This window comes from Salvia splendens, chromosome 11 (genome assembly GCF_004379255.2).
Source record: "Salvia splendens isolate huo1 chromosome 11, SspV2, whole genome shotgun sequence".
In the NCBI taxonomy this organism is placed as follows: Eukaryota; Viridiplantae; Streptophyta; class Magnoliopsida; order Lamiales; family Lamiaceae; genus Salvia; species Salvia splendens.
Genome location: NC_056042.1, coordinates 35,017,054 through 35,036,443, shown reverse-complemented (window position 1 = coordinate 35,036,443; position 19,390 = coordinate 35,017,054). Strand labels below are relative to the sequence as shown.

General features: G+C 42.9%; 2 protein-coding genes and 1 pseudogene across 2 annotated transcripts; 1 reads left to right on the top strand and 2 right to left on the bottom strand.

The window, feature by feature from the left end:
• Positions 1 to 2,962: 2,962 nt before the first annotated feature.
• LOC121754932 lies at positions 2,963 to 6,745 on the bottom strand (annotated as a pseudogene).
• Positions 6,746 to 12,002: 5,257 nt separating this feature from the next.
• On the bottom strand, positions 12,003 to 13,072 carry LOC121754883 (uncharacterized protein At4g06744-like). Its single transcript, XM_042150174.1, has 2 exons — positions 12,545 to 13,072; positions 12,003 to 12,455 (listed from the first exon to the last, which is right to left on the bottom strand). Exons 1-2 carry the CDS (start codon positions 13,070 to 13,072, stop codon positions 12,003 to 12,005), a joined length of 981 nt encoding a protein of 326 aa, XP_042006108.1.
• A 2,708-nt stretch (positions 13,073 to 15,780) lies between these two features.
• LOC121753604 (probable inactive receptor kinase At5g67200) lies at positions 15,781 to 19,230 on the top strand. Its single transcript, XM_042148821.1, has 2 exons — positions 15,781 to 17,263; positions 18,454 to 19,230. The coding sequence occupies exons 1-2, from the start codon at positions 15,874 to 15,876 to the stop codon at positions 19,014 to 19,016; spliced, it is 1,953 nt and encodes a 650-aa protein (XP_042004755.1). The 5' UTR covers positions 15,781 to 15,873; the 3' UTR covers positions 19,017 to 19,230.
• Positions 19,231 to 19,390: the final 160 nt, after the last annotated feature.

Genomic DNA, 19,390 nt, shown 5'->3' with positions numbered 1-19,390 from the left:
TCTCCGGGGCGATGCGTGACGCCCATCGCCGGCCCGCGAGTGGGTTTCGTCAAGCTGACGCAATAAATCATTTTTAAAAATGATTTATTTAATAAAAAAATTAAAATTCAAAACGGTAATATTACCGTTTTTCGACCGTTTTCCCAATTTTTTTATATATTTTTTTATTCTATAAATACTCTTATTTCATCCTCATTTTACACACAAACACACATCTATTCTTCTCAAATCATCTCTCTTTACACTCCAATTTTCATCACAAATCAACTTTTTTATTCTTCCCCCAAAGTTAATCGATCTAATGGATCCATATGAGCAAATGCGTTGAATAATGGAAGAATCACTTGAAGAAGATCGACGCCGGGAGGCGGAGGAAGCCGCCCCACCCCAAAGACGTTCCCGGACTTACATCCATCGTAACCGGGAGGAAGCTGCCGCAAGGTTAGTACTCGACTACTTCTGTGATAACCCGGTTTGGGGAGATACCTACTTCTGTGGTTGTTTCCGCATGCGAAGACCGCTATTTCTCCACATCGCAAATACATTGGCAGCCCGGGAAGAGCTCTTCCAAGAAAGGTTCGACGTCGTCGGCCGTCCCAGTCACACGACGCTGCAGAAATGTACTGCAGCAATCCGTCAGCTTGCGACTGGACAAACGGCGGATGTGTTCGATGAATACCTCCACATTGGAGAAAGCACTAGGAGAATGTGCTTGATCCAATTTTGCAAAGGCGTCAAGACAGCCTTCACCGACGAATTTCTCCGGAAGCCAAGCACGACAGATTGTCAGTTTCTGCTCCACCTTCACGAAGAAGTGCACGCATTCCCCGGGATGCTCGGTAGGGTCGGTTGCATGCACTGGCAATGGAAGAATTGCCCTGTGGCGTGGAGGGGGTCGTACACGAGCGGCCACAAAGGCACCCACCCCACCGTTATACTCGAGGCCGTTGCCGACTACCGGCTATGGATCTGGCATGCGTACTTCGGGGTCCCCGGATCGAACAACGACGTAAACGTGCTCCACCAATCCGACCTCTTCTCCGAAGTTTTGGATGGTAAAGCGCCGGCCATCAACTTCATCGCTAACAACCGATGGTATAAAATGGGGTACTATCTTGCCGACGGCATCTACCCGAAGTGGCCAACCTTCGTGAAGACGTGCAGCAGGCCTGTGAACGCAAAGCGGGCTCTTTTTGCGGAGAAGCAGGAGGCTGCTCACAAGGATGTGGAGAGGGCGTTCGGGGTTCTCCAAGCGCACTTCAACATTATCAAAGCCCCGGTTCGTACGTGGTTTATGGAGAGTATGGTCGACATCATGTATACGTGCATAATCTTGCACAACATGATTGTCCAAGACGAAGGACCTGAGGCGGGAAACTGGTTCGACCCTGAAGCCCCCGGAAGCTCTACCGCAAGTAGTCCGCCTCGCAGTGGAGTGCTTCCGTCTATACAAGAACGGTTGTCTATTCGAGCAAGTCACGTGACTCTACCGCCCACGCCCAACTCTAAGATGATCTAATTGAGCACATTTAGGCATAATTTGGCAACCGGTAGACGCACATCATCACCGTTCTTCTGCTTCTTTGAGCTTTAAAGATTTTGAATTTAGTGAGAGTGAGCGGAAGAAATTAAATTATGTATTTTTTATTTTTTAGGATTTTTAATTATATTTTTTTATTTTTTTAAGAATTTTATGTTGTAAATTTATTTTATTTAATGAAATGTTATTAATTGAATTTGTTGGAAATAAAAATAAAAAATGAAAATGAATGAATAGTAATTTAAGAGATGGTTAAGAGACGGATAAAAGATGGAGGGTTGCAGGTTCTGTCCCTTAGTTAAGAGATGAAATAAAAAGTACAGTGGGGCCTAAGAATAATAATTTAAGAGACGATTAAGGGACGAATAAGAGACAGCGTGGCAGATGGCCTTATGCTTTGGACAACCATAAATGTAATAGACTAATAAGGTTCATGGGCTTTGCCCCTTTAATTTTGGACGTGTGAATCAATTTCTTTTAAACTTAACTAGTACTCATAATTGTGGAAGTACCTTCCTACATTCTTAATCTGATTTGTGGAAGTACCTTCCTACACTCTAATTATGTATGTTTACAATCATATATATTTATTTTTAAAAGATCTTCTAACAATTTAGCAGTATATACGATTGAAATATTGTTGAAAATAGCATTACGTATGTTGTAATTTTGACCTTTCAAAATTATATTCCAAACCACCTACCCATCCCAAAAAATATATATTAAAAAATCAAGATTTTAAGCATCGTTTAACGGGCCTCATTGGAAATTCTATCCATCAAGTTATATGAGTCGAATTAGAACTAGTCCACTTAATCCTTGGCCCATACTATCAACTTTTATAATTTGTTTTCTTGGAAGAAATATTTATTCTTGTTAGTCATATAAATATATGATCCTCCCTCCCCTCCGTTTTATATTAGTTGTTCATATTCCTTTTTACAATGTTGTAAATGAAATGACTCATCTTCCGGTTTAACTTTATATGAAGTAGTACTTAGTAGTACATATTTCAATTTGTATGTCAAATGAAATGTTTTATGTAAATCAGGATGAAAAGACTAATACGGAGTATATTAATTCCCATCACTGACGTTCAACTTTTCCATAACCAAGTACTCCCTCCATCCGTGATTAAATGTCCTATATTTGACCGGCATGGGTTTTAAGAAATTGTTTGATTTTATTAAGTAGAGTGAGTGGGTAGAAAAGTTAGTGAAATGTGAGACATGTTTTTATATATTAGTTTTACAATAAAATGTGAGTGAAATGAGTTTGTGGAATGTAGAGTCCACTTACCAAATATAATAAAATGAAATGAGATATTTATTGGTGGACGGACAAAAAAAATGGGACATTTAGTGGCGGACAGAGAGAGTAATAAAAAAGAAAGCTAAAGTGAAGAGAGATGTGCATATCAAATACTAACAAAGTGATAGGACATGTAATAAAATGATAAGAGGCCATTAAACAATACATACCCTAGCCTTGGTACACCTGACATCAAGCAACCATACATCCAAATAAAAACAAAAGGAGTAATACCATAGAAAATTATGAATAGCAATACTAGTAAAGTAAAAGTAAGCACTACACCTATCTGTGGACTCTACTGATCCCAAATCCCAACTTCCATGAACCCATCCTGATTAGCACACCCTCTAAACATCCCATTGGAATTGAACCCACACGCCACCTCCCCTTTGCTCGACACCGCGATGAGCCCGGCCTGGCCGCCTCCGCTCGAGCCTCCGCTCGAGCACGAAGTCCACCGCCTCCTGCAGCTCCATCCCCTTGTACTCCATCACCGCCGCCACGTCGCGGGCCAGCGTGCCGCGTATGATGGCCTCGCCCTCGCCCGTGCACGAGACCGCGCACACGTCGCAGGCGTACGTGCCCGAGCCAATGAGCGGGGAGTCCTCGATCCGACCCGACATCTTGCTCATCAGCCCGCCCGTGGATGTTCCCGCTGCGCACCGACCCTCCCCGTCTACCACCACGCACCCCACCGTCTCCGGGGCGTACACGCTGATTGGAAGCCCGTTCATCTTCAGCGGCGGAGCGTCCGCCGCTGCCCCGCAGCTGTCCGACCCGGTTAGAGGAATCCGATAGTCGAACTGCCAAAATGTAATTAGCTCAATCCTATCAACTTATAATTGCTTAATTAGTAGCTAGAAATTGGACTTACTATGATTGAATTGGCTTCTTTGGCCAATTTCAGCATTCCGAGGTTGTCCTCAGTGATGAAGTAATCATTGTCAACCAACTCCACACCCTTCATTCACCATTTTATAATCCAAAAACAATTAATTAAACAAAAATGGAAACAAGACAAAAAAGGTGGCTAGGCTAACAATAAAGTATCCTCCATCACGTGTAACAAATTCGGACCCGGCCCACAATTATATGTTACTCAAATTTAAAATTATAAGGAGCTGCTAGTATTAGTTGAAGACAGAACCTGTTGTTTGGCGAAGTCCTCGGCTCCGGAGAAAGCAAGATAGGAATGCGGCGATTTATCCATGACGAGACGGGCGAGCGAGATGGGGTTCTTGACGGTGCTCACGCCTGAGACGGCCCCACACCGCCGCCCGACCCCGTCCATGATGCTCGCCTCCATCTCCGCCGTCCCTTCCGCTGTCAGCGCAGACCCGCGACCCGAATTAAACAAAGGATCACTCTCCAGCTCTCGTATCTACAAATAAAAAACACATGCATCTATTCACAAATCGCGATTTAATGTTGCAATTAGGAATATGCTAATGACCTTAACGTCGATTTCCACACAAAATCAAGAAACGAGATTTCGTCGTTGTCGAGCGCCCAACGTTGGGTCGTGACTTGGACGGCAAAAAGGGGCGGTTGAGCGAGAGATCAGCCTCGTCGGCAACTTAGGAGATGTTTCTTGTTTGCTACTCAATTGAGCCAAAAGAATGATAATTTCATATATTGATTGAATGAATAAAAAAGATGACAGTCTATCCTATTTATAATGCTACTGACTTAATGAACAAGAAAACAAAGATATAGAAAAAGATATGCTAAATCCCTATAATATCTAAACTAAATAATAATAATAGAGGTTCGTATCAACTCCCCCACGGTTAAAATCCACCTTGTCCTCAAGGTGGGAACCACGAAGCAAAAAGGAGAGTTGAAAGCAGAAGCTTCAGCGAGGCAACTCCTCCTGGATCAAACACACACCGAACAGATGAACGTCTCCCTTCTTCACTTCCATAAAAAATCAACAAAGGAGACTCAACTTTGTCGGAAAAATTCCTTGCCAAATCGAAAAGCTTGTCCACGCCTCCCAGAATGCCCAAGCATGGCATGTCATTACTCGGAGGGATCTACCTTGCATCTTTGTCGAACGATGTAGATCGATGATTCATACTTGGAACATCACCGACATTCAAATCCACATAGACACAAGCAATTACGGGCAAATCGGTGTAAGCACCATCTCCTTTTTTGCCCCAACAATTTCCAACAACATTTTGGATGACACTTGAACAACATTGAGTGAGGCGATTATCTTCTCCACTTCACCAATAGAACCATCCTCCTCTTTATTTTCTAGCAATGTCTCCTCCTTTTCACCAATCTTCTTATCATATACCCCAACGAGCACTTGCGGTGACTCATTGTCGTTCTTGACAATCCCTTTGTTCTTGACGAACTCTCCAGGGGACTCGTTGTTTGGAACATCAAGAGGAGCACCATCATTGTGAACATCGGTAATGTCATTGGGAACATCATCACCGAATACTATCGTGGGAGTATTATCAGTTTTCTCTTCGGCTAAATTCTCATCTTGAATGTTCTCCTCAAACTCCTCCCCATCATCCGCATAACAGAGAATGCGTTGTTTACACACATGTCCCCTCACCCATTTCTCGGGGCAGTGCTAGCAGAGACCCAACCTGGACCGTTCTGACTTCTCCGCATGGGAGACCCGTATTAGCGGCAGGCGTGGCTGCTCTGGAGTTACTGGTCACACGCGCGGGCTGACTGTACAGGTCCCGCGTTGGCTTTTCGGTGGAGTAGCGGGGCTGGTGGGAGGCGGGCTGGACTCGCGCTCTCACCTCCTCCCGAGGGCGAGGTCGGTCCCAGCACGTCTCCGAGCGTCGGGGCCAGTCAACGGTCGGATATCCGCGGTCCTGCTGTTGAGCCGGTGGGTCCCAACACGTTGGGCGGTGCCGCTGCGTTGCGGTTGGCGGGTAGCGATCAAACCTTAATTGGGTCTGATGATCTCCGCGATCAGATAGGTGGCCACCCCTCTCGACGTAGCCACCGCGGTGTCGGGGCCAAGCGTCTTGCGCGCGATCGTGGTACCCAATGGGCTGGTATCTCGGCCGTGGGCGACGATCAGGTGGATCCAGGTGGTGTGAGTCGTAGGGTGATTCTGGATCAGGCCACTACGGCGGACGGAGTACTTCCACCCGGCTGCTCGGAGGGTCCCAACTGGTTACACGTCGAGGTTGGGCCGGTTGGTGGGGACGAAATGGCTGTGTGGCCTGAGGGAAGTCGTATTTACGACGGCGATAGCCGGCGTGGTCGTATGACATGTTGACGGACTGAATCGTGGTTGCGGTAGAAATGGTGGTGATTTATTTGGGGATATGGATGAACGCAGACGGAGGATGCTGAGCTCTCAATGAAAGCACCAGTTGTTAAGGACCTAAATCCTTAACGTCGATTTCCACACAAAATTAAGAAACGAGATGTCGTCGTTGTCGAGCGCCCAACGTTGGGTCGTGACTTGGACGGCAAAAAGGGGCGGTTGAGCGCGAGATCAGCCTCATCGGCAACCTTAGGAGATGTTTCTTGTTTGCTACTCAATTGAGCCAAAAGAATGATAATTTCATATATTGATTGAATGAATAAAAAAGATAACAGTCTATCCTATTTATAATGCTACTAATTTAATGAACAAGAAAACAAAGATATAGAAAAAGATATTCTAAATCCCTATAATATCTAAACTACATAATAATAATAGAGGTTCGTATCAGAATACTAATAAAAAAGAAAAAGACATACGACAAGCTCGACGACATAAATGGGAGGGAGAGAGGAGCGGAGGGCGGAGATGCCGATGTCGAGGCAACGAGTGAGGAGTTTCTTGGCCACCTCTTGACGCTCCTTAGGGAGGTTTGGATCCACACCAGCGCCGCCGTGCACCGCTATAGCCCAACCGCCCATTTCCTCTCTCTCTTGGGAGTAAAAATTCCATGATCCTTCCATATCAAGTTGGCATGGTGATTTGGTATACCTCACCAATAATTTATTGACAAATAAAAATAAAAAAGCCTTTCATGCCATATCAATTACACACCAATTCAATAAAACTTAACTGCACAAAATAAACGTCCACTAATCATGGAAAGTAACATTTACTACTATTAAATATTGATACATTCATATAATAGGTCCTACATTATGTAATTATGTATGTATATTACTTCTTAATGTAATAATATTTCACGTAAAAAAGTAATCATATTACATGTCAAGAAAAAAAAAGCACATTACAAGTTTACAACTCTTTGATAATACTATTTTAAGATTTTATTAATGAGACCTTTTTTTCTTATTTTATATTTATGTGTATTCAAAAATTTTACACAAATAAAATTTATGACTATAACTAATATATTTTGTTAGCATATTAAGTAATCAGTTATGATTTTCAATATTTTCTTATTACCATGCAAAAAATATCAAGAAATATATTGAAAGTTATTGAAAATATACTTAATTAGTTACTTAAGACTTAGATTATGATAAGAAAATATAATATTATAGTCAGAGTTGTTATTTGTATAAAATTTTCGAATATATATTTAAATATAAAATAAGAAAAAAAGGTCTCACTAATAAAATCTCAAACTAGTACTATCAAGGAATAATTTCTTTCTTTACATAAAAAATAAGTATAATATGATTACTTTTTTGTGTGTAAATATTACTCCTATTATATTAAGAGGTCAATATACATATATATGTCTAGTAATATTGCACGCCTATTCTATTTGGCAATTTCCATAGTTAATAGTGATATAATGCTACTTTCCATGATTAGTGAACGTTTATTTTGTGCAGTTAAGTTTTATTGAATTGATGTGGCATGAGGCCTTTTTTTATTTCCACTTGTCAATAAATTATTGGTGAAGTATACCAAATCACCATGCCAACTTGGTATGGAAGGATCATGGAATTTTTAGAGCGTCCACTATAACGTGGACGCGGCTATAGCCGCGAGCGGGGCGGAAGCGGGGCGGCTTATAGTGTGAAGGGTGTCCGCCGCGGGGGTGGACGCGGCTGGTGGAGGGAGGGGCGGCGGACGCGGAATCGCCGGGTGCGGGGTGAGGACGCGGCGGGGGGCTATAGCCGCGCCTATAGTGGGGGAGGGAGGCCGCGGCGGCTGCTAAGAAAAAAGAAGAAAGTCTTATTCTTTTGGCTGACGATTTTGTTTATTTAGCATTTGACACTTTGTTTATAGTTTTAGACAATGTATTGGCACTTGTATCAAGATTTTATGTTCACTGTATGCTTCTCCAATCCTTTTGTGGATATCTACTAGAAAATCTATTGACTCATTGATAAAATTCTTCTCTCAGTAGTCAGCTTATGGTTGCTTGTTTTTTTAACAACAATCTTGTTTTTTAGTTTTATTCGTATAGTCGGCTTCTTCTAACTACGTATAGCCCGATAAATTTGTTCATAATTACTTGAAATATTATAAAATGAATGTTGATTATAAAATTTGGGGCTATTGGAGGTGTCCACTATAGTGCCGGACACAAATATTTGGGGCTATGGACAAAAAATTGGGGCTATGGACAAAAAACTGGGGCGGGGCTATTAGGCGTGTCCACCTTATAGTGGACACCCTTACTCCTCTCTTGGATGCCAGCCGGCGCGTCTGTGTTTCTCTTTTTAGGAGAGTTTGAGATTTTCTGCGCTTATTTATAGGCGTGACTGATCCATGCCAAAATCAAATCCAACTGCTTAAAATTAAATTACTTTCATTCATTAATTCCATTTTTTAATTACTAGTATCATATACGAGTATTTTACAATTATTTTTGGATACCGTGTCCAACCTTGTAATTTAATAACACTATTTCATTTTGTATAGGTACTTCAGTATCATGTTGTATAAACCTCCTATAATAACAAAATTAATTATCAAAATGTGAGGACCAGGGGAGAACACATAAATTTGTTTTGGTACATGCCATACATTCCCAATTTTAATACGTCAAAAATTTCGCAGACTATCACGGGGATCTGCGGCATTTCATCTCTCGCTGAGATTCCTCCAATCAATTGGCACCGCGGGCATCTCTTGCAAAACTCATAAGCATCTTTATGAATAGAGGGCCAATAAAACCCGTTGTCAAGCACCTTCCTTGCTGTTTTCTTCGGACCGAAATGACCGCCACAAGCTAGTGTGTGGCAGTGGACCAATACGTCCTCTTGATCCCACTCGGGTATACAGCGGCAGACGATTTGATCAGCTCCCATCTTCCACAAGTAAGGATCATCCCAATAGAAGTAGCGGGAGTCGCTTTTGATTTTTTATGGCCGGCGCGCGCCTAGCACATCTGTACTCCATATCGGGATGTGTGTCAACAAGCCTGTTCAAGCTCCTCGAAAGATAATCTGCAGCAAGCACGAACAGCGATGGCGATAACGGATCTCCCTGGCGAAGTCCCCTCGTAGACTGGAAGAAACCTGCCGGAGCCCCGTTCACAAGCACGGAGAACCAGCATGAAGAGATGCATCGGTCGACCATACTCACCCACCCCGGCGGGAATCCCATCCTCTCAAGCACCAGGAGGAGGAAAGTCCACTGCACTCAATCATAGGCCTTAGCCATATCTAGCTTGAGGGCCAGATTAGGCGAGTTTGCCTTCTTAATGAGCGACCTGCCGATATCGTGAATCAATTCCTGAGCCAAGAGCACATTATCACTAAGCAAGCGACCCTTTACAAAACCGCTCTGGTTCGGCGCCAAAACTTGAGGAAGCAACGGCGCCAAACGCGATGTCAAGATATTGGTGATGATCTTGTTGGTCACGTTGCAAAGGCTAATAGGTCTGTACTCTGCCCAGGTCGCCGGGCTTGCCTTCTTCGGCAAGAGTATGATGGTCGTGGCTGTGAAGCTGCGGGGCATAGGAGCTCCTAAGAAGAAGTCCGTCACTGCTGCCACCATCTCTGCTCCAACGATGTCCCAACAGTGCTGGAAGAAAAGAGACGAGAAGCCATCCGGTCCCGAGGCGCTGTCCCCACTGATACCAAAGACCGCCGCCCTCACCTCATCGTAGTCGGGAACTGCACAGAGGCCCTCGCGGTCCACGGTCTCTGGGAGACTGCGCAAGAGATCAAGGTCCGGCTGCTCCAAGTGCTCAACGTCTGACGTGAGAAGCCGCTGGAAGTAGCCAACCGCCGACTGTCTGATGTCTTCCTCTGCCGTGAGAGTATGTCCTCCTGCCTGAATGGCGTGAATCCGGGACTTCACCCGCTTCTGACGCACCCACCCCTGGAAGAATTTGGAATTTCTTTCGCCTTCTGCCGCCCACCGAATGGCAGCCTTCTGCTTCCAGAAATCCTCCTCCATCCTAGTGCGGAGTACGTAGGGGGCGGTGCAACGGCTAAGCTCACTCCTGTGGGCACTCCATAATTCCATTACATATGAAATTTATCTTTTACCTTCGATCTATATTCGGTAGCAAATTGTGACTTAATCAAGATTAACAATGGTATGGTTTTAGTTATTCTAATGATAGGAACAATGATCCTACCGAGAGTTTAGAGCACACGTTGTAGCACAATTAGGAAGCAAAAAGAACCGAGAGCTTGAAGATGAGAAAAAGTGTTTATTCCTTTAATTCTCAATGACTCCATCTATGGGGGTTCTATGGTATTTATAGAGACCCAAAAGACTTGAATCAATCTTAAAAGGAAAAGGATTAATGAAAAATAAGGAAATAACTCAAAAAGAAATCAAAAGAAATCAAAAAGAAATCAAAAAGAATTCCACGCATGTCTATCTCTAATAGCTGACGAAGTCCCGATACAATGGCGGGCCAAGAGGCTGCCCTCTTTGGTCGATCTTTCTTGGACCATCGGTTCTTGGGTCGGCCTCGTGCCTTCGTCTCCCTCTTCTCTCCTTCTTCGGACTCGTCTAGCTGCATGGGCACATGTAGCTCTGCTTCTTCGTCGTCGAGCGGAGCTCTATTGGCGAGGGTCGTATCAACTCCCCCTCCCTTAGCAACGACCTTGTCCTCTAGGCGTAGATGAGGAAAATGAGAGCGAAGCAGCTCCTGCGCCACCCAAGAGGGGGATCCATCAGCGTCGGACGACCATCGAACCAGCCACTGAACTTGTGGAATTTTATTCACCAAGACCGTAAGCTGACCTGTCACCTCCACCGGCGTATCACATGGCTGACTCCGATTGAACTTCGGCAGTAAGGCTACGCCCACTATTGTGCTCGGGACGAACGCCTTTAAGAGCGAAACGTGGAAAACGTTGTGTATTTTGCTATCGGCGGGGAATTGGAGGCGATATGCCACCTTCCCAATACGCTCCAAAATTTCATAAGGACCATAATAACGACGCGCCAGTTTGTTGGATAACGGTTTCCCCACCGATTTATGCCTGTACGGCTGGAGCTTAAGTAGGACGGAACCTCCTACGTTGAACTCCACATCCTTCCGTTTTCGGTTTGCAAATTCTGCCATGGAGAGCTGAGCCTGGTGAATGCGGTGTTTCAAAGTCCGCAACGTCTCCTCACGCTCGTCCAACATTTCCGTCACCTCTTTATTGTGCGACGGTCGCACATATGTATCGAACAAACTCAGTGGTTCCCGGCCATAAAGAGCTTGGAAAGGCGACATGCCGATGCTGGAGTTGAGGCTGCAACTTAGAGCCAGCTCAGCCCACGGCAACAGAGCAAACCAACACTTGGGCCGTCCATACACGAACGCCCGCAGATACTGCTCCAAGGCGCGGTTCGTTACTTCTGACTGGCCATCCGTTTGCGGGTGGTAAGCGGTAGTAAACTGCAACTTAGTACCACTGAGCGAAAGCAACTCATCCCAAAATTCACTCATAAAAATAGAATTGCGATCCGATAAAAGCTTTTTGGGAAACCCATATAAATAAGGAAAGAATAATTATAATTGATTCCATAATCTTTGCATATCTTCCTTGATTTCTTCTAACAGGAGTAATACTGAAGCGTCAAGAAGGAAGGAGCTAAAGCAGAAGGATGATACTGAGGAATCCAACAAGGAATCTTTGAATACGTGTCCGAATAGGGACAATACTTGGGGCGCGCCATGAATGCGGCGCACTCCGCCACCGGCCTCTGCAACGGCTGGCCGGGAATGCAGTTCCCCCTCACATCCATCACCCCAGCAGCGATCAACCTCATGCACGCCGGCGCCTACCCCATGAAGTAGTTCCCCGACAAGGATACATTCCTCAGATTCGCCAACAAACAGAGTGGCTCCGGCACCTGTCCGTACAACTTATTCCCTGCGAGATTGAGCACCTCCAGCTTGTCCAGACACCCCAGCGAGAACGGCAGCGGTCCGGTAAGATCGTTTCCTCCGACGTCGAAAACCACCGCGTCTTTTAACAGCCCCAACTCGTATGGAAGGCAGCCGCTGAGGAGGTTGTTCAGGAGGAGAATTTCCGACAGACCGGATAAGGCTTTTGCTATGCTGCGCGGGATGGGCCCGAAGAATTTATTGTTTGCCAAATTGAGATACGCCACGTGGGCATCGGCGTCGGCGTTGTCGGGGAGGCGCGTCATGAAGTGTTGTTGTTCAGGAAGAGGAGGTCGAGGTCCATGGTGAATAGCTCTGGCGGTACGGCTCCCGTGAAGGAATTGAACCTGATTAAAATCGTAAATTTGAACTATACACTGTTTTTACTTATACAAGAAAAAACATTTGTGTGACCTGATGTCGAGGAATGATAGACCGTCCATGGCAAGGATGGCAGTGGGGAATGGGCCCGAGAGGCGGTTGTTGCTGAGGTCGAGCTCGTAGAGGTAGGGAGGGCGGTGATGGACGAGGCGAAGGCCCCCGAGAAGTAGTTGGAGTTGGCGTGGAACAGAGCGAGGTCAGGGAGCTCGTCGAGGAAGCCGACCAGCGTTGGGGAGGAAATATGGAAGCCGTTGAAGTCGATGGAGGCCACGGTGGTGGCGGAGCGGTTGTCGGGCGGGGTGTCGCAGAAGAAGCCCTTGCTGCCGGTCCACGTGGCAGTCACGTTGAAGGGGGTGTCAGAGGTGATGCTGTCTTTAAATCTTTGGATCACGGGGTACACCGCGGCGAGCCTTTGATCGGCGAAGACTAGTAGGTCTTGCAGAGGGGGGAGTATCGCAGCGCCGCTGGCGGAGATTGGGAGGTTGTTTTTGGCTTGGTGGTGTGTGGGGAAGAGGAGGAGGATGGTGGTGATGAATAATATGATACTAGTTTGGAGTGGAATTGTGAGTGTTTTTACTCTCATTTTGATTGGGTTTTTTTCTAAGTATTTTTTAATGGCGGGGATGAAGCATAAAAAGGGAGAAAACAAAGTGTATGATGAGATTTAAAGTAGTGTGAAGGTTTTGAATGTGGAGTGTGCATTTGCTGTTCCTTAGGTGGCTAGAAGTGGCTTGGTTGGTAGAAATTGGGAATTTTCATTGTTGTTACTATAAGATGTGTGGAGTAAATTACAAGTTTTTAAAAAATACTACTACAATATAAGGAATTACTCCCTCCATCCCCAAAGTTTGTTCATTTTTTCATTTTCGTCCGTCTCACAAAGTTTGTCCCACTTGAAATCTTAGCAAAAATAGACATTAAATACACTCACAATCTCCTCAATATGAGACCCTTATTCCACTACACACATTCATTTAATACAAAGTCATACAATTTCTTAAAACTCATGTCGGATCAAATTGGGACAAACTTTGGGGATAACTAGCAACTAAAAGATTTTGATTTTACTAGTATGTGGTGAATTGGATTCAGAGTTATAATGAAATATATTTTGTATTTTTAGGGTCAAATATTTTTTTTGAGAAAAAAGTGTCAAATATACCTCTTAATGTTTTTCCAAGATTAAAATACTCCTAGTATATTCATGGGGTCCAAATAAGCTATCACTGGTGACATGCATGTCTCCTCATTAACTACTATTTCCATTTCAAAAATAGTTTTATAACAGGTGTTCTTATATAATTTATCAGCATATTTTCTTTAATTTATATTAGTAAAAGGTTAAGATCATTTAATATATTATAATGATATAATTAATAATATTAAAAATATTTCACACAATGAATATCATGTATTTTTTTTAATAATTATGTATATTTCTCATCATAGAGATTATTATATCCTTTACTAAAATATTTTATCTTTATTGGATTAAATTGTAATATAAATAATAAACTTCTATCCAAAAAATTATAGAGTAGTAGTTATTATCTAAAATTATAATAATATTCAAAATATATAAATTTCTCATAATTCCACAAATATTTCTACATGGATTACATCTACAAATAAATACTACTGCTACTATTTCCTTTAGTTTTGGATGGGCCTATAACTGTGGTTTATTTCCAGTCCCTAATTTACTTTTTCCCCCTTTATTTACTTATTGGAGTCCAATTTCTACATTAGGATTCTATTGGGCCGTTTGTTCTTTTCCCTGTTTTCATTTGCTCTTTTAGGTTTGATTATAATTTATCATAGTTAGTTGAGTTGATATTATATTTATTTCTTTACAATTAACAATTAATTTAATGGATACATATGCATCTACTAAGAAGAGGAGATGGAGACACAAATGCAAACGTGTATAGTATTGAAAACCATAATACCAATATTTGAGCTAAAAAAACAATACTACTAAATAGTTTGAGATTATTTTTAATTTTCATTTAGCAAAAACATTTCTTTCCATCTACGAACGTAAATACAAAGTTTTACTGTATATCATAATCTTTATATTCTTAATAATGTTTTATTTGATAAAGAATAACATTAAAATAGTTTTATATATTAATAATTTAAAAAGAAACCTTTAAACACATTAATAATAATATTGTTCGAATAAAGCATTCAATATTTCGCCGTAGAATTTTAGATCTCTCAAGAAGTTTAAGAAACATTTAGTACAATAATAAAGTAAGTATAAATGTATTGATTGAAATGTTAAATTTTATTAATTACTGAAATTATGTAATAGTATAAATATGCTAGTATTATAATAAATCATTTTAGTAAACCAGTAGTAGTAGAATTTCTAATTCGTTTGTCACTTTTCATTCATTTTCTGCACTCGTTTTAAAAAAAACATACTCCCTTCGTCTCGGCTAAGATGACATATTCCTTGGTCGGCAAAAGATTTTAGAAATTACTCCTATTAGTTAATGTGTTTAATTAGAGAGAAAAAATGTGAGTGCAAGTATTAAAATAGAGAGAATGAGAGATGAATATTTTAATAGGAGTGAAATAAAGTGGTTGGGTGTATTAATTGGAGAAAGGAAGTTTCCAAAAAAGGAAATGTGTCATTTTAGTTGGGACAAACTAAAAAAGAAAATGTGTCATCTTAAGTGAGATAAAATGAAAAATAAATAGCTAAGTGAAGAGAATGTAAAGTAACGTAGATGAGAGTCTTCTCTATATTATTTATTTTCTTACTTTATTATTTCTCTTCATTTTAACTATTTATTATTATTTTTTAAAATGAATGAAAAAATGAAATGTGATAAATTTTCAGGGTGGGGTATTAATCAAATAAGGATAACAAGTTTACGACTCCATTTAGAATGTAAAAAAGCATTATAGGTATGATATTTTTGCATCATATTATTTGAAAGGGAAAGAGAGATTCAAAATTCCCCACCTCTGTTTTCGCTTCCTTTATTTGTCACGTGATTACTGACTCTGTTTCCTCATTCCACTCCGACAACTGCCTTTTTCTCTCATACCTTGCATGCTTGTGTCACCGTCCCTTTTTCTTGGTTTTTTATATCTAAATAAACACCCTCTTTAATTCATATTAATACCATATGCTATAATAAATTTATTTATCCTTCATCATACCTCTAATTTAAGTTTAATTTCATAAAAAAATAATAAAAAAACGAAGTAGCAAGTGCACGTGACGAGACTCATACTATACCATAATCCAAAACGGTACGGCCCCAAAACGAAGAGTGTGACCTGTCAACATAAATCTGCTGCTTCTACTTTTTAAACACAAACCTCCATTAACTTCTTCCTCCAAATTAGGTTCCATCGAAGAAGACGATGAAACTCAAACCTCTTCTTCTCATTTTACTATTCCTCGCATTAACTTCTTTCTCCTCTTCTGCTCCCCTTCCTAACGATGCTGCTGCATTGCTCCATTTCAAATCCAAAGCCGATTTGAGGAACCAATTGAATTTTTCGCCTAAATCTAGCTCCGCATTTTGCAAATGGAAAGGAGTCGAATGCTCCGATTCCAGAGCGATTCGACTCATCGTCGAGGATGTACAACTCGGCGGCGTTTTCGCCCCGAACTCGCTGAGTCAGCTAGCCGAGCTCCGAGTCCTCAGCCTGCAGAACAACTCGCTCACCGGTCCAATCCCCGATCTCTCCGGTCTGGTCAATCTCAAAGCGCTTTTTCTCAACCGGAACTACTTCTCCGGCGCAGTGCCTCCCTCCCTCTCCGCCCTCCACCGCCTCAAAACCGTCGATCTCTCCTACAACATGCTCGCCGGCTCGATTCCGGCCTCTCTCAACGGTCTGGACCGGCTCTACTACCTCCGGCTCGATTTCAACCGGTTAAACGGCTCCGTCCCGCCGCTGAACCAGTCCTCGCTCCAGATCTTCAACGTCTCTCACAACGACCTCACCGGCGCGATTCCGATCACTCCGGCTCTGTCGCGGTTCAATTCGTCGTCGTTTTCGTTGAACTCCGGCCTATGCGGCGAGATCATCAACAAGGAATGCCGCTCCGAGCGGCCGTTTTTCGGTTCTCCTGCGAATGCGAAGGCTGCGCCGCCGCATTCGCACGTGGCAGCGCTCGGCCAGACCGCGAAATTGGACGGCGCAGGCAGCGTGATGCGGAGGCATAAGAGAGCGGCGGTGGCGATCGGATTCACGATCGGAGCGTGCATTTTCGCGATTTCGGTGATTTTCGTGGGGATCGCGGCGAGGAGGAGGTGGCGGAGGGCGGCGGGGAAGGGCGAGATGGCGAAGATCGGGCTGGAGCCGAGCGTGACGGGGAACGCGGAGGCGGTTATGAGGATCGAGGAGGAGAACGAGGAGCTTGCGGAGAAGGTGAAGAGAGCGCAGGAGGTGAAGCAGCAGCAGATGATGGTGGGGAAGAGCGGGAGCTTGATGTTCTGCGCCGGCGAGGCGGCGGTGTACACGCTGGACCAGCTGATGCGCGCTTCGGCGGAGCTGCTGGGGAGGGGGACGATGGGAACCACCTACAAGGCGGTGCTCGACAGCCGCCTCATCGTCACGGTGAAGAGGCTCGAAGCTGCGAGGTTTGCCGCCGCCAAGCAGGAGGTCTTCGAGGGGCATATGGGAGCCGCCGGAGGCCTCCGCCACCCCAATCTGGTGGCGCTCAGAGCATATTTTCAGGCTAAGGAAGAACGCCTCTTGATATATGATTATCACGCTAATGGCAGCCTCTTTTCCCTAATCCACGGTAACTACTCTAATCCCATTTAATTCATTACACTCTGACTTAAATTTTGTTTCGAATTCTAAATAGTAGTACTGGAGTACCTTTCTAACTGATTTAATATAATAGTAGTATTATGAATTATGTACGAATGATTAGTCAGTTTAACTTAATAGTAGGTCTATCATAGTTTAAGCTAAATATGTTGAGAATATAAAAAGAAAATACTACTCGATGACTCAATTACATTTAGATCTGTAGGACGAGGATGTAGTAAAATTCAAATTATTGACTCTTTTGGATATGGGCAGCTATGAATTATTGGTGTATGGGTAATGTGAAATTGAAGGGGACAGTAGTAAATTGATGTAACGTATTGAAGCATTTAATAATAAATTGTAAATTGGGCATGGGAACTATAGCATTTGCAGTATGTGGCAACGAATGCCAAATAGATTATGGTATGGAATAAGACATAATAATGTGTTAATCTAGATTGCTATAGTATCTTCTCTCTGGCTTAAGAGAATCTAACAGACCACTTTTAGTTCTAGGGAACTGACACTCATTAATTTATTTATTCATTTTGGGACATAGTTCTAGACTTCTAGGTTTTTATTAATATATTCACTATGCTTAATAGATTATTTTCCATTTAAAAGCTGTATTTTCCATTTTCTTTTCATAATCACATCATGTATATCCAGTCAATACAATGTCTTCCTAGAAAGACCCAATATCCCATGGACCAAATCATTGATTGCAATGTCACGCAATATCCTCTATTGATTGACATGAATCTAAATAACTCAATAACTTCACAAACATTGGAGTATAAAATTTTGCAATTATTTATTCATACCGACAAACTTCTATAAACAAATAGTCTGTTTAAAAATGATGAAGTTCTCATGCAACTTCTTTTTTAAAAAATATTCGTATGAAGTTCACATGCATTTATCTATTTTCTACTGTATTAGTAAGTTTCTCATTTCTTCTTTGAACAACGTGGTTATGATATGATTAAGTTCTTATTAACTGGGCTACACTTTGTAACTTTGATGGTTATGCCTAAGTTCTCATGCATCTTCTCACTCTGATGGTTATATTGTCTTTATACTAGAACATTGAATGAGCTAATCCTATTACTCCTATTATAAAATAAATAAGAAATTTGTTGAAACGAGTTAATTATGGGTGGCAACATTGTACAGGTACGAAGTCAGGAAAGGCCAAACCACTTCACTGGACATCATGCTTGAAAATAGCAGAGGACACAGCTCAAGGCCTCTGCTACATCCACCAAGCCTGGAGGCTCGTGCACGGCAACCTCAAGTCGTCCAACGTGCTCCTCGGTTCCGACTTCGAGGCCTGCCTAACGGACTACTGCCTCATGGCCGTGGCCACCCCGGCCCCTGACGAGGATGCCGACTCCCTGGCCTGCAAGGCCCCGGAGACCCTCCGGGCCCGCCACGGGGAGGCCACTTCCAAGTCAGATGTGTACTCGTTCGGGGTCCTCCTGCTGGAGCTCCTCTCGGGTAGGCCTCCGTCTCAGCACCCGAATCTGGCCCCTGACGAGATGATGAGGTGGCTGAGGTCTGTGAGGGGCGAGGAGGGTGGGGAGAGCCGGCTGGAGATGCTGCTGGAGGTGGCGCTGGCGTGCAGCGTCGCGTCCCCGGAGCAGAGGCCGACGATGTGGCAGGTGCTGAAGATGATACAGGAGATCAAGGAGATGATCTTGATGGAAGATAGTGAGTTCAACCCTAACCCTAATTAATTGCAAATTTTTATGCTATAAATGTGAAGTAAAAATAGGCCAACAACAGCTTAGATATTGTGGTATTGGTGGTCCAATTATGGTTAGCTTTTTGCAATTGAGTTAGAGGATATTAGGTGTTTCCCTATTTAAGACCTAAGACTTTATGCCACCTACAACTATATAAATGAAATTTAACTGCGATATACTAACTCATAGAGGTTGATAGTCATTAGATATATATCATATTAATTCTAAGAAAGATTTACTCTTTCATCTATGGAGCCCAAAGCACACGACGCAATGCAACTAAGCACGCAAGTCAATATGTACTTAGTCCGTGCTCTTCACTGTAATCTTTTTTCATCCACATATATATATATAGTAGTGATCAA

What these genes read in the sequence shown, in the direction of transcription:
- LOC121754883 (XM_042150174.1), bottom strand. Translation starts at nt 13,072, where the DNA reads ATGAGAGTAAAAACACTCACAATTCCACTCCAAACTAGTATCATATTA. An exon ending in TGCCATCCTTGCCATGGACG is followed by an intron (nt 12,456 to 12,544) that starts GTCTATCATTCC and finishes GATTTTAATCAG; the next exon opens with GTTCAATTCCTTCACGGGAG.
- LOC121753604 (XM_042148821.1), top strand. Translation starts at nt 15,874, where the DNA reads ATGAAACTCAAACCTCTTCTTCTCATTTTACTATTCCTCGCATTAACT. An exon ending in CCTCTTTTCCCTAATCCACG is followed by an intron (nt 17,264 to 18,453) that starts GTAACTACTCTA and finishes AACATTGTACAG; the next exon opens with GTACGAAGTCAGGAAAGGCC.